Genomic DNA, 15,467 nt, shown 5'->3' on the forward strand with positions numbered 1-15,467 from the left:
TAAAGGAAAGCAATGTTATGTCCAGCTTTCAGTAATTGCTTGTGTGGGCTATCTGTAGTCCCTGGATGGAATAATGCTTGAGTAGATGAATAACAATACATGAATGAATTATAATATTTAGACAACGAAGACTGTAACCTTATTTTTAGCATAATTCCCTAAAGCTATTTGCGTTATATGTTCGAATGCATTTCAGTATGAACTTGGTAACAGTCATTTCTATTTTAAGACTTCAGTGACCTGGGAGGAGAAAATAATTGGGCCTGGTGGTTATCATTACTAGATTTTCCTTTGCTTGGAATCTAGGCATGTATCTTTCATCTGTTGGAATAAAAACATTAAAAATAACCTGTGGTATATTTTATATAATCTGATTCATTAGTAATCTAATCTTGCAATATAAACTGGGTGCATTAAGCATTTGTAGTGTATTAAGCCTGGGAGACTGAAGTTTCTTTTCAGCATTCTTATTAAGTTTATGATGATGGAAACTTTTCAAAATTTTTAATGGAAAATGATGTCCCAATTCACTCTTTCTTTTTGATTTTAGATGGGAAATGTAAAGTCATAAGATCGATAGGTTGACTGTGACAACTATGTTTACTTACAGAGAGAACAGGAAATGAGAATGGGTGATATGGGTCCCCGTGGAGCAATAAACATGGGAGGTAGGGATTTGAAGCAAAAGGCTTTTGTAACTTATCATTTTTGGGGGGACTGTTTATGCTGTTTGTGGTGTCTACATATCAGTAAGAAACTAAAATACGGAACCAACATTTCTAAAGGTGAAATCTCTTACATCCATTAAACTGGAATACAATACAGTTACATTAAAAATATATGCCTGGGAAGAAAATTCTCATTTTGTTTTTGTTTGTGTTATACATTCATAGGCTTAATGAAAGAAACATATAAGCCAGGTTGCAATACAGCCTGAAGGTAGTTTAGTCATTGCATTGTGTAATACAGCTCTGTCTTTGCAGTTTTAAAATCAAATTTTATGCCTTCTAATTGGCTTTTTTTTTTTTTTTTGAGGCAGGACCTCACTCTGTTGCCCAGGCTGGAGTACAGTGGCACAATCTCAGCTCGCTGAAACCTCGACTTCCTGGGCTCAAGTGGTCCTTCCATCTTACCAAGTAGCTGGGACTACAGGCACGCACCGCCATGCCTGGCTTATTTTTTGTATTTTTAGTAGAGACGGGATTTCACCTTGTTGCCCAGGCTGGTCTCGAACTCCTGGGTTGAAGCAGTTTGCCCACATCAGCTTCCCACAGTGCTGATATTACAGGCATGAGCCACCTCACCTGTCCTAATTGGACACTGGAAATTGATAGTTTCTGAGTTGGAAATAGATTGTTTCTGAGTTGTGTTTTTAGGCTTTTAGAGAGCATTTTATACATTTCTATCTTAAACTAGCTTTTTGTGTAACTTTGAAGCTGTTTTCCTTCACTTTAATGAACATTGAACTTTTTTCCTTTAACCTACAGTGTTGTGCACAGAAGTGCACTCAGTGTTTGTAGTCTATGACTCAAGGGAATTACATGTGTGTCGCCAATGCATGTTTTAGAGTTGACTAAGCTTTTAAGAAAGTATATTAGCAACTTTAGTATGGATTTGCTCGTATAGCCAAGTTGCAAGGGAAATAATGCCAAGTAAATAACCTGAAGGAAAAACAAGTGTGGCATATAGTAGGCCTTACTAAATTTGAAATGTCATACATTTACAAGTTGGGTAAGGAATTAAATTTTATGAAATTAATTGTCCCACAAAAGCTGTCCCACATTAAATTGTCCCACAAAAGCTGTTATGAAGCTGAAAATCTTTACGTAAGTTAAATGTACATATTGTTTTAAAGATTACACTACCATGGTAAACAATATACTTAACATGCACACCCATTTACAAAATCAAGTGTGTCCTTAGTATATATAGTCTATCAAATGAAACTTACGTCATGTGTGGAATAAACATTTTCCATGACCAGCTTTTTTTTCTTAAACTTCTGTTGCCAGTTTTTCAGTACTACTAATCAGATGATGTAGAGTCATATATTGCTGTTTACTTGGTCACTTTTTACCAATGAGTAGTTAGTGAATATCTCTGGTATATGCAGGAAGCAAGAAACATGACTCTTGCCCATAAAGAACTTTACTGAAATTACTACAGTGGATAAGTGAAATAATTAATGAACCAAGAGCATCTACATTCTAAATTATGAAGCATAATTGAGTATAATGATGTCCAAGAGGTCCAATATTTATGTCTTTCTTTTAGAGTAAATTCTGGGATGGTATTTACTATAATCTACATAATTTTAAGGATTTTAGGAATAAGGTTATTATAGATTATACGCAGTTTAAAAGGCCGTTATCATTATTAGAGTGGTATTAACATCTGAGCTAAACTTTAAAATAGTATAAAACTTAAAACCATTTCTGATGGTGCAGAGATACTCTGCAATTTTATCAGAGGAAATCTAAAAATACGCCTTTAGAGTCCTTATTTAGTTAGGAATTGAAGAGAATTTAAAATTTTTGTGACATTTTATTCACCAGAGGACTTATTTACATTTTAGCACTTACTCTCCTAAAGCCCAGTTTCTCTAATTTTCTCTTCAGTCTTCATTCAATGTGAGACTTCATCATAATGGTTTTATAGAGCTATTAATCATTATCATCCAGTTGGGTTGTTGAGAAGTTAAAACTGTCATAACTCATCAAGTTACATTGATGGAAAGTGGCAGCAGATTTTCTGGTGTATCACTAGTGTGTATAACCAAGTGAAACCTACATTATAATGCTGCCTTTCTAGTAATCAGATAATGCTAACGTTTCTTATATCTTTAAATTTAATTTATAGCTATGTGGTGGAAGATGTGAGTACTAAAAGTAAAGCTCTAAGCTAACTATTGTTAGTTGGAAATATTATTTTTGATTTTTTATACCCATAGTTGTATAGTTATATTCCGAACCCATCATTGTAAAATTACATTCTATTACAGAGAAACAGAGGAAAAAGAAACTTAATTTGTTTTCTGGGGGATAGTTGAGGTAAGACTCCTCTTAGATACTGTTCTTATATTCTGTTCATTTCTAGATTATAGAAATCATTAAAAATAGCTATTTAGGGCTATACTGAGGGAGTGGAAAGATTCTTGGATAAAGTATATTTATTGGCAAGAGCATTTGGGGATGAAGGAAATAATTCCTTCCTATGAATTTGCTAGGTTTCTGGGGATTGGATTCAAACAGCAGAAGTATGATGCCAGGGGCTGGTAGGGACTCAGCCATGTAGAGATTTTAGCTGCATTATAATGTATATTTGAGAAATTGAGTTCTTATTGTCAGAAAATTGACCTATGTAATGAAATACTAGAATAAAATCCTAAATTAGAATGGCTTTGTCATGAATTTTTAATGATAAACAAGTACTAAGGGAAAAAATTTTTCAAAGAAAATACCTAAAAATGTGTTGCATCTGAGATCATCATATATGTAGTATTAGAGCACAAACACTATTAAAATTAATATGAGGTAGGTGGATTTTTAAATGAAAAATCTTGAAATATTATCAGATTGTCCCCATTTATGGAATTTAAGCTTGTCAGGAAGATCCAGATAGCTATATTAATGTTTTATCTGTATTTGGTTGCAGTTGCTTTTAAAAATAAGTTTTGCTATAAGTCATTTTAATTTTTTTGTTTAGATTGCATATTTCAATACAAAAAGTTAAAAAAAGAGTACCTCCTGTAATTTAGAAATGTATTCCATAAACTCAGGGAGGAAAAACAAAAAACTAAGATGAGAGGCTAGTTATAATGATCTTTATTTATATATTGCAGGAAATGATTTCCTCTCTGGCAACTTAGCATAATTTACTGCTAATATTTTTAGCCATGGCTTAAAAAAAATTAAGTGGGTTTTGTAAGTGCTAATCATTTGTTACTCATTTAAACTGTAAAATGTAGTCCCGATTGTTAGGCATTATTTGGTTTAAAAGCCTACTATAGGCCAGGAGCGGTGGCTCATGCCTGTAATCCCAGCACTTTGGGAGGCCGAGGCAGGCAGATCAAAAGGTCAGGAGATCAAGACCAGCCTGGCTAACACGGTGAAACCCCGTCTCTACTAAAAAGACAAAAAAAATTAGCCGGACGTAGTGGCGGGCGACTGTAGTCCCAGCTACTCGGGAGGCTGAGACAGGAGAATGGCGTGAACCCAGGAGGCAGAGTTTGCAGTGAGCTGAGATCGCGCCACTGCACTCCAGCCTCGGCAACAGAGCAAGACTCTGTCTCAAAAAAAAAAAAAAAAAAAAAGCCTAGTATAACAAATAATAGTGATGTCTCAAAGCTTGCAAACTGTTACAGTCTCAAATGCCCTAAAATAATTGATAGGTTCCTCATTGATTTTATGTACGTTTGGCTTGGGGATGAAAATTCTAATTCTAGAGTGTAGGTAATGCTCTATTACAGAGTAGATAACGCATATCTCATTCTCAAGGAGCGAAAGTAATTTTGATAATGGTCTTGGTATATAGATTGCATAAATATTGTTAAATGGTTAATGTTTACTAAACTAAGATAGGACAGCTCTAAGTATAGATTGTTTTACATAGATGCGTTTAGCCCAGCCCCTGCTGGTAACCAAGGTCCTCCTCCAATGATGGGTATGAATATGAACAACAGAGCAACTATACCTGGCCCACCAATGGGTCCTGGTCCTGCCATGGGACCAGAAGGAGCCGCAAATATGGGAACCCCAATGATGCCAGATAATGGAGCAGTGGTAATGTATCATAAACATTATTTTGATTATATTCAGTAATGTACACTTCTGCATCAAGGATAATTTCACACTTAATATAATTTGGTATCATTTGTTTTGGCAGCCAATGAAGAAGAAAATTTTGTGACATCATATGTTGATTTGTTACAGATAGTTTTTTTTGTTTTTGTTTTTCTTTCAAATGGAGTCTCGCACTGTCACCCAGGCTGGTATGCAGTGGCGCAATCTTGGCTTGCTGCAACCTCTGCCTCCGAGGTTCAAGCAATTCCCCTGCCTCAGCCTCTAGAGTAGTTGGGGCTACAGGCGTGCGCCACCACGCCCGGCTAATTTTTGTATTTTTAGTAGAGACAGGGTTTCATTATGTTGGCCAGGCTGGTCTCAAACTCCTGACCTCGTGATCCGCCCACCACAGCCTCCCAAAGTGCTGGGATTACAGGCGTGAGCCACTGCATCCGGCTGAGATAGTTTTTAAGTAGTCCAAGAATTAGGATTACTGTCTGTGGCATGCTGTGGTACCTCAGTATATAGCAAATGCATATGTTATTACAGATACTTTTCTGTGCTTTTTAATTTGTTTCCATCTTTTACCAGCATTCTAATGTTCAAGCATTTTATGATGGTGTTCTTTTCCTGTGTGGACTCCTTATGTTTGATGGGGACAGAAGTCCAATATGTATGAACACACAGTTTTCAGTAAATATTTTTGATAAAAATATTACCTGTCATGATTTATTGCAAAGAATTTAGCTATAAATTAACATTAAAGTGTTTGTGTATTTCCAAACCACCATTGTGGCATTCTTTTCACAGAATTTTAAATTATATTTAGTAAATTTAAAGTAGACAGTTTATTTTCTTGATCTGAGAGTGTGAAGATATCTTTGTGTGGATTAAATACTATGACGACAAGGTTTTTCAGTTGTAATTTTTACTATATTTAAATATATTAGTAGCAAGAATGATACCTTTTATCATTTCCATTAAAGTCTATCACTATATAAATCGGGTTTTATATAGGCAAACCGTTTTCTCATTTAGTGTTTGTTAATGCTTGTTCTAAACAACATTTTGAAAGGGAAACTGGTTATCTATTTTGAAAAGGCAGTTTCGTTTTGAAACTACTATATGAAATCTTGAGGTGCCAATGCTGCTAAGAAAGAAAAAGCACTGCCAGTTAGACTCAGACCTGTCATCAGTTGTAAATCCATCGTGATCAGAGACATTAAAAGCAATGCCTTGTATGTCTTAGAATTGAATTCAGCATTTATCATTATTTTATTTGCTTCAAATGTAGTCTTTTAAGAATTTGGAGAAATTGGACATGCTGGCAGTTGGATTTTTTAAAATGATAGTTTATACAGGGAGATAAAGAGGCAGTGCACAGCTACTATGAACAGATGGCGCTTAACACAGTGATTGCATTTATTTCCTTCAGTAGAGGCTTTATTTTATGGTGGTATGTTTGAAAGCTAGTAAAAACTTATACTACTTTGGTTAAGTTTTTGTGTGGCATATAATCATCAATAGAAACAGAGAAGTAACATTAACTGTCCCAGTTTTTTATTGTCTCCCTGAAATTGTAAACTTTATTTAAATATCACCCTTGGTCTTTTTTGCACTGACATTTTACTGCTACACTTTAGGGAGTTCTGTCCAACCTTTGAGATGAATATGTATGATTATTGTGAAGTTTCTCAAAATACTTCATTCAGATGTTTAATTGTGCTTATTAGTGCATGTTATTGCACTAATTTTTAAAACTATTTTCCCAATGATAATATTTCAAGGAAAACACTCTCAGAAGTTTCCATACTGAAATCATAATTCTTTGTGTATGTTTATACTAGTGCTTTCTATCTTCGAGGAATTGATGTAAAGATTTTTTTTAGAATGTTTACTTTTAAAAAGCAGAACATGATGCTGCTCCCCAGTTTTTATTTCTCTGATTTTTTTAAAAGTATTTTTCTTACAAAAAATTAGCTGGGCGTGGTGGCAGGCGCCTGTAGTCCCAGCTACTTGGGAGGCTGAGGCAGGAGAATGGCATGAACTCAGGAGGTGGAGGTTGTAGTGAGCTGAGATTGCGCCACTGCACTCCAGCCTGGGCGACAGAGCGAGACTCCATCTCCAAGGGAAAAAAAAAAGTATTTTTCTTACATAGCATAGTTTCATGCAATATAAACTTTTGAAAAAAGGAATCAGAGCTTTATTATAATATTGTTTAGGCTTAAGATTACATTTGCTTCTGTCACGAAATCAGTTCATTGTTCATGAAATTGGGGCATAGCATTAGCAATATGTAAATCTTCAGATGCTGCATTTTTTAAAAAAAAAACATAGTAACTAATTAAATTGCTCCTTTCTTCCTTCTATGTGTGATCCTGATTCTGCTGGACTTTCTGCCAAACTTCATGACACCACCACTTGGGATTTTGCCAGTTTTTCTTGTCACTTATATTTGGCGTGTTCCAAATGGACTTCATGTTCTATTCCTTATTGTGTGGTATCATAGCACAATGACAGATTTCCTCAAGGACCGCCATCTCAGATGGGTTCACCTATGGGGAGTAGAACAGGTTCTGAAACCCCTCAAGCACCAATGAGTGGTGTAGGTCCTGTGAGTGGTGGTCCTGGTGGCTTTGGTAGAGGAAATCAAGGGGGCAACTTTGAAGGCCCTAATAAGCGTCGTAGATATTAAACGTTCGTTCATTCCTGGCTATCTAGAAAAAAAAAAGTCAGTGGTATGCCTTTATACTTTTACCTGTTATCTGGAAGAAATGGTTTTATTGTTAATGTATGTAGACTTAAAAGTTTTTTTTTTTTTTTAAACTTGAGGTTTTTGTATTTTTCTTTATTCATGAGCTTTGTAGATTAGAATGGTAATGATGCTCATTTTGAATGTTGAAATGTGTTTGTGACTTTAGCTAAATATAAGTATTCCATAGTACTGTGAAATCTATGTAGTTACTTAATCTCAATAAGGAAATCATTTTGGATAATTTAAAACTGTTATTAGTGGTATTCTCTTATGGTCTTACTAAACTTTGCTGTAACAGTAATGCTTTGGTTGCTTTAACTAATCGTAGTCATTAAAAATGAAAATGATTTTGCTTTTTAATTTGTGCAAGTAGCACTGAAGATAGAAGCTTAATTAATGAAAGCTAATGTCAATAAGGGGTAGATAGAGTAGTATATGTGGGGGTGGGAGGGTATGGGAGTTTAATTTGTATAAACCACTGATGTTCTGTGAAATCGGAATTTCCACCTACATTTCATATAGATTCTGAATATTCAGGTATCCTGAGACAGATTATTAAGGATATCTTTGTCCTGTGCTGATTTTTCCAAATAAGTCTTTTTCATCTTGAAAAAAACTAATGGCAAATCTCTTTTGCTGGTAAAAAATAATGTCTAGTTTTAAACATATCTGCCATTATTTATTTGGTTTCAATATCTAGACCTTACCCAATTATTATCGTACAGTTAGTGTTAAACATTCTTTAAAATAAAACAATACTGTTGGGTTGGCTGTGAAGTGAGGATTTGCTGTGTGATTTGTGGTGAATTAGGCATTTCTTGAGAATGTAGGTTTCTAGAAGTATTAAAAGATGGTTTGACTCTGCATTGTTGTAAATATTTCCCCAAAGTTTGGACATTTCTCCAGTAAAACTTGTCTGATGGGTTAGGACCATTTGTCTCCAAGGAATGGCGGTGGTTTTTTTTTTTATTGTTTGTTTGTTTTTTTCAAGATAATGCTAAGACATCCAAGGAGTACAGTTCAAGAGGTGATTTTAAAAAGCAGAGAATTACTTGAGAATGGCTAGAGTCATTGGAATCTGATTAGCTCCCTTTACTATCAAATACCTATTTTGATTTTCAATACTAGGGAGAAACTGATTTTATCACATTATAGTTTATTGCCAAACAAAGTCATAACTGTATTTAAAAATGTGTATGTTGGTCATGTTTATTTAAAATTACATTTAAGGAATCATATGACTCATACCACAAATCTAATTCATCAGCTACTGATCATAGCGTAGCTATTTCTCATAAAACATCGCAATGGTTTGCTATATCAGGCTTTCAGCACCTTTCTGAAAGATAATATGCTATTTTAAAATAAACAGTATGTAAATAGTGGTGTCTGTTTTGCTGGAAGGTGTAGTTTGGAAAAAAACAATTTAAATTTTGCATAAAAGCAGTTGGTTGTAAAGCATAACTGATGCATTCTTTTATACTAATTAAAATTTTCATACATACTCTTTCATGTTCTGCTATTTTTTTAGATACACAGTGTGGATGGAACTATTTTCTAAAATTTGCGGTATTCATAGGTTTCTGTTTTTGACAGTTCTTTGAAAACATGATTTGGAGATTGCAAAATAATAGTCAAAGACTATTCTCATGTTTCTCATAAGTATGAGGTGATGGAGAGTGGGATTTGCTTTAATTTGTGACATTAATTGGGATATGGGGAATTTTAACATTGATTACAGTTTTTCAGTGATATCTGTTGCACTTAAATCTACCTTTCCCGTCATCTATATTTTATTCATATAATTCTCAGGTAATTTTTAGCATTGTATTTCACTTCAAAGCTGAAATATGATTGGGAGAAACTTGATCCTTTGATGTTAAACCAAGGTACCTTTGGCCAAGGCTGTGAAATTCTGTATGATTCATTCAAGAACACTTGAAGGCCAGTGCACAAAAAGATGTCTTAATCTCCTGAACATCCTAGTGTCCAGGCTCAACTCCGGCACCAAGAACAGAGTTCTACACAACTTTTTCCCGGCATCAAGAAAATCCTTGTTCCGGCTTTACCAAGTTTACGCTGGGAGCAGTCAGCTTCTGTGTGACAGTCAAGTGGAGCATCTCTGAACTCCCAGTTATTCCGTGTTTTTAGTGTTTTTGTATAGTTAAACTTTGTGGCTGGTTCAGTCAATATTTTTTTCTTGTGAATCAGTATACCAAGGAAGATTTTTAAATATCATCTGCTTAAAGGTGGTAGATACAAAAATGAAGATCTGTATAAATAAAAAATCTGTATTTCCAAATTTCCTCTTAAAAGGCTAGCAGCCATATTTGATTAAGGGCCATCACAACTGTCTAATTTTAACTTAATTACCTCCTTTAAAGACCTATTTACAAAGACAGTTACATTCTGAGGTGATGGAGGTTAGGACTTCCACATACTATAGAATTTTGTGGGACACAGTTCAGCTCATAACACCATGCTGTACTGATTGAATTGGTATAATTTCCTATTCATTGAGATAACTCATGCCTTTTCCTCCCTGCAGTAGCCTTCTGCTTTCAGGCCCTCCTCCATCATCATCCCCATCTGTGACCTAGCCTCATATACCCTGATAACATGGAATCTCATCACTGTGGATCCCCTTCACCTTCCCAACACCTAAGCCACTGTCTGTCCTCATCTTCAATCCTTTGTTGAAATCAAGAATATGCCCCTCCTTTCAAATGCCATGCCTGGGTTCCTGTTGAAAACAATGAATTGTGCCAGTGCAGTCACTCATGCCTGTAATCCTAGCACTTTGGAAGGCTGAGGCGGGCGGATCACCGAAGGTTAGGAGCTCAAGACCAGTCTGACCAACATGGAGAAACCCAGTCTCTACTAAAAATACAAAAATTAGCCGGGTGCAGTGGTGCACGCCTGTAATCCCAGCTACTTGGGAGGCTGAGGCAGGAGAATCGCTTGAACCCAGGAGGCGGAGGTTACAGTGAGCCGAGATCGAGCCGCTGCACTCCAGCCTGGGTGACAGGGCGAGACTCCATCTCAAAAAAAAAAAAAAAGAATATTGTAAAGGAAGTGGGAAAAAGATAAGTGTTCAGGAAATCCAAGGAAAGAGTGACAACAAACTTCTTGACATAAGCCATGCAAGCCAACAGGGGAACATGACTTGTTTTTTTTTTTTTTTTTTTTTTTGAGACAGAGTTTCGCTCTTGTTGCCCAGGCTGGAGTGCAGTGGTGCGATCTCGGCTCACTGCAACCTCCGCCCCCCAGGTTCAAGCGATTCTCCTGCCTCAGCCTCCCGAGTAGCTAGGATTACAGGCATGCGCTACCACGCCTGGCTAAGTTTTTTACTATTTTATTTTATTTATTTTATATTTTATTTTATTATTTTATTTTACTTTACTTTATTTTATTTTATTTTATTTTATTATTTTTTTGAGAAGGAGTTTCACTCTGTCCCCCAGGCTGGAGTGCAGTGGTGCAATCTCTGCTCACTGCAAACTCTGCCTCCCGGGTTCATGCCATTCTCCTCCCTCAGCCTCCCGAGTAGCTGGGACTAAAGGCGCCCGCCACCATGCTCAGCTAATTTTGTATTTTTTCTGTGTTTTCAGTAGAGATGGGGTTTCTCCATGTTGGTCAGGCTCGTCTGGAGCTCCTAACCTCAGATGATCCACCCGCCTCAGCTTCCCAAAGTGCTGGGATTACAGACGTGAGCCACTCTGCCTGGCCTGAAAGCTTTTTAAAAAGCTATCTGCCTTAAAGTAAGGTGGGGTTGGGAGAAGCAACAAAGGTCAGAGCAGAAACCAATGATATTAGAAAAGTAAAACAATAGGAAAAAAAAAGGATATTTTTGAACATCAATAAAATTGATAAATCTCTGGCCAGAATAATCAGGAAGAGAGAAGACATGAATTACCATTATCAGAAATTAGTAAAATGGCATCATTAAAATGTTTACAGATTTTAAAAATATAACAAAATATTAATGACTTTATTCCAATAAACTGGACAACTTAGATAAAATAGACAAATTCCTTGAAAAACACAAACTACCAAAGCCCACTGAAGAAACAGATAAACTGAATGGACTTATATGTTCAGTAATTGGATTTGTAGTTAAAAACCTTCCCACAAGGAAGACTCCAGGCCCAGACAGTTTCATTAGTGAATTTTACCAAACATTTCTGGAATAACACCCATTCTATATAAACTCTTAACAGAAAATTGAAGAGGAGAGAATGCTGCCCAACTCAGTGTAAGAAGCCAGTATTATCTTGATATGAAAACTTTAAGAAGACTTTACAAGAAAAATCTGCAGAACAATATCCTTTATGAACACAGATGCAAAATTTTAAACAAAATTTTATTTGAATCCCTACAATATATAAAAACATTACGACATCATGATCAAATGGAGTTTATCCTTTGAATGCAAGGTTGGTTTAGCATTTGCAAATCACTCTACCTTATTACCACACACACACAATCATGACTAAACGACTAATCATTTAGTCGTTTAGTCATTTAACAGCTAAAATGACTGTTTTGGGTTTGTTTGGTTGTTGGTTTGAGACAGTCTCACTCTGTCACCCAGGCTGGAGTGCAGTGGCGCCCTCATGGCAGCATCTCCAGGGCTTAAGCGACCCTCCCACCTCAGCTTCCTGAGTAGCTGGAACTACAGGTGTATTCTACCACGACTGGCTGATTTTGTATTTTTGGTAGAGATGGGGTTTCTCCATGTTGCCCAGGCTGGTCTTGAACTCCTGACCTCAAGTGATCCTCTTGCCTCGGCCTCCCGAAGTGCTGGAATTACAGGCGTGAGCCACCGCTCCCGGCCTGATCTACACTTTCAATGCAATCCCAGCTAAAATCCAGTAGGTGTTTTTGTGGGGGTTAGGGGGTGTAGAAATTGACTAGCTGGTTCTAAAGTTCATGTGGAAATTCAAAGGACCTTGAATTACAAAAACAACTTTGAAAAAAAAAGTTTGAAAACTTACACTACTCAATTTCGAGACAAAATGTAAAGCTACAGTAATCAAGAGAATGTGATGTTGGCATAAAGATGGACAAATAGCTGGGCATGGTGGCTCACAGCTGTAATCCCAGCACTTTCAGAGGCTGAGGTGGGCAGATCACTTGAGCTCAGGAGTTGAAGACCAGCCTGGGCAACACCGTGAAACCCCACCTCTACAATCTCTACTGAAAAAAAAATGAGCCGGCCATGGTGGCAGCATCTGTGGTTCCAGCTACTTGGGAGGCTGAGGTGGGAGGATTGCTTCAGCCCAGGAGGCGGAGGTTGCAATGAGTTCTGATTGCACCACTGCACTCCAGCCTGGGCGACAGAGAGAGACTTTGTCAAAAAAAAAAAAAGCAACTGAATAAAACAGATTTCAGAAGTTGGTCATTTCATATATAGGCTATTTTCAACAGAGATACACAGGTAATTCAGTGGGGAAAGGATGGTCTTTTGTAAAAAAAAAAATTGTGCTCAAACAAGTGGGTATTCTTTTTTTTGAGATGGAGTCTCCCTCTGTTGCCCAGGCTGCAGTGCAGGGGAGCGTGATCTCAGCTCACTGCAACCTCCGCTTCCCCTATTCAAGCGATCCTCCCAACTCAGCCTTCCAAGTAGCTGGGACCACAGGCATGTGCCACCACGCCTAGCTAATTAAATTTTTTTTTTTTTTTTTTTTAGAGATGGGGTCTTGCTATGTTGCCCAGGCTGGTCTGGAACTCCTGTGTTCAAGTGATCCTCCCATCCTGGTTTCCCAAAGTACTGGGATTACAGATGTGAGCCACTGCTCCTGACCTTCTTCTGAACTTTTTTTTTTTTTCTTGATGAGATCTCACTCTGTCACCCAGGCTGGAGTGTAGTGGCACAATCTCAGCTCACTACAACCTCCACCTCCCAGGTTCAAGTGATTCTCCTGCCTCTGCCTCCTGAGTAGCTGGGACTACAGGCACCCCCCACCACTCCCGGCTAATTTTTGTAATTTTAGTAGAGACAGGGTTTCACCATATTGGTCAGGGTGGTCTTGAACTCCTGACCTCAGGTGATCCACCCACCTCGGCCTCTCAAAGTGCTGAGATTACAGGCGTGAGCCACCGCACCCAGCCACAAATGGGTATTCTTAAACAAAAAATGAACTTTGTTTTTTGTTTGTTCGTTTGTTTTGAGACAGAGTTTCACTCTTGTTGCTCAGACTGGAGTGCAGTGGCGCGATCTCGGCTCACTGCAGCCTCCACCTCCCAGGTTCAAGCGATTCTCCTGCCTCAGCCTCCCAAGTAGCAGGGATTACAGGTACGTGCCACCACACTTGGCTAAATTTTTTTTGTATTTTTAGTAGAGATAGGGTTTCACCATGTTGGTCAGGTTGATCTCTAACTCCTGACCTCAGGTGATCCACCCACCTCGGCCTCCCAAAGTGCTGGGGTTACAGGCATGAGCCACTTCGCCCAGCCAAAAAATGAACTTTGATCTGTACCTCATGCTATATATAAAAATTAACTCAAAGTGGATTATGAACTAAATAGAAAACCTAAAACTATAAAACTTCTGGTGGAAAACATAAGGGAAAAATCTTTGTGACCTTTGGTTAGGGAAAGATTTCTTAAATATGACCCAAAGTGATTCATTAAGCCAACATTTGAGAAATTAGACGTCAATAAAATTAATGTCTGCTTTTTAAAAGACACTGTTAAAAGAATGGAAAGACAAGCCACACTCTGGGAGAAAAATATCTGATAAAGGACTCATATCTGGAATATATAAATCATTCTCAAATTTCAATAATAAAGGAAAAACCAACAGTCTTCAAAAAAATGTGGATTCCAAAGAAAACACATGAAAACAAATTCAACACCATTAGTCATGAGGAAAATGCAAATTAAAACCACCACGATATACACATCCATTATAAGTTCTCAAATGTAAAAGGCTGACATATCAGCCCAGCACAGTGGCTCACACCTGTAATCCCAGCCCTTTGGGAGGCCCAGGTGGGCGGATCATGAGGTCAAGAGATTGAGACCATCCTGGCCAACATGGTGAAACCCCGTATCTACTAAAAATACAAAAATTGGCTGGGCGAGGTGGCACACTTGTAATCCCAGCACTTTGAGGTCAGGAGTTCGAGACCAGCCTGGCCAACACAGGGAAACCCTGTCTCTACTAAAAATACAAAAATTAGTTGGGCATGGTAGCAGGCACATGTAATCCCAGCTACTCGGGAGGCTGAGGCAGGAGAATTGCTTGAACAAGGGAGGTGGAGGTTGCAGTGAGCCAAGAATGTGCCACCGCACTCCAGCTTGAGTGACAGAGCTAGACTACATCTCAAAAAACAAAAAACAAAAAACAAAAAAACATTAGCCAGGTGTGGCAGCGTGTGCCTGTAGTCCCAGCTACTCGGGAGGCTGAGGCAGGAGAACCACTTGAACCCGGGAGGCAGAGGTTGCTGTCAGCTGATATCGCACCACTGCACTCTGGCCTGGCTACAGAGTAAGATTCCATCTCAAAAAAAAAAAAAAAAAAAAGCAAAGGAAAAAGATCTGTACTTAAATGTTCTATCAGCTCCATTATAATGGTAAAAAACTAAAAGCAAGAAGTATCATCTATCAACTGAGGAATGGATACACAAGTTGTGATATATACACAAAATTTATCCATCGTCTATTTTGGTGTTAGGTTTATGCTGTACTCATAAAATGAGTTGGAAGTTTTCCTCTTCCTTTTTTTGAGACGGAGTCTTGCTCTGCTGCGCAGGCTGGAGTGGCACGCAGTGGCACGATCTTGGCTCACTGCAACCTCCGTCTCCTGGGTTCAAGCGATTCTCCTGCCTCAGTAGTTGGGACCCAGGTCCACCCTACCATACCTGGCTAATTTTTGTATTTTTAGTAGAGACGGGGTTTCGCCATGTTGGCCAGGCTAGTCTTGA

At 37.8% G+C, this 15,467-nt stretch overlaps 1 protein-coding gene across 1 annotated transcript; it reads left to right on the top strand.

Moving 5' to 3' along the window:
* The first annotated feature begins 540 nt into the window (after window positions 1-540).
* LOC100585563 (paraspeckle component 1-like) lies at window positions 541-7,784 on the top strand. The gene is made up of 3 exons (XM_003279144.4): window positions 541-668; window positions 4,612-4,781; window positions 7,291-7,784. The coding sequence occupies exons 1-3, from the start codon at window positions 623-625 to the stop codon at window positions 7,474-7,476; spliced, it is 402 nt and encodes a 133-aa protein (XP_003279192.1). The 5' UTR covers window positions 541-622; the 3' UTR covers window positions 7,477-7,784.
* Window positions 7,785-15,467: the final 7,683 nt, after the last annotated feature.

This window comes from Nomascus leucogenys, chromosome 5 (genome assembly GCF_006542625.1).
Source record: "Nomascus leucogenys isolate Asia chromosome 5, Asia_NLE_v1, whole genome shotgun sequence".
Lineage (NCBI taxonomy): Eukaryota > Metazoa > Chordata > Mammalia > Primates > Hylobatidae > Nomascus > Nomascus leucogenys.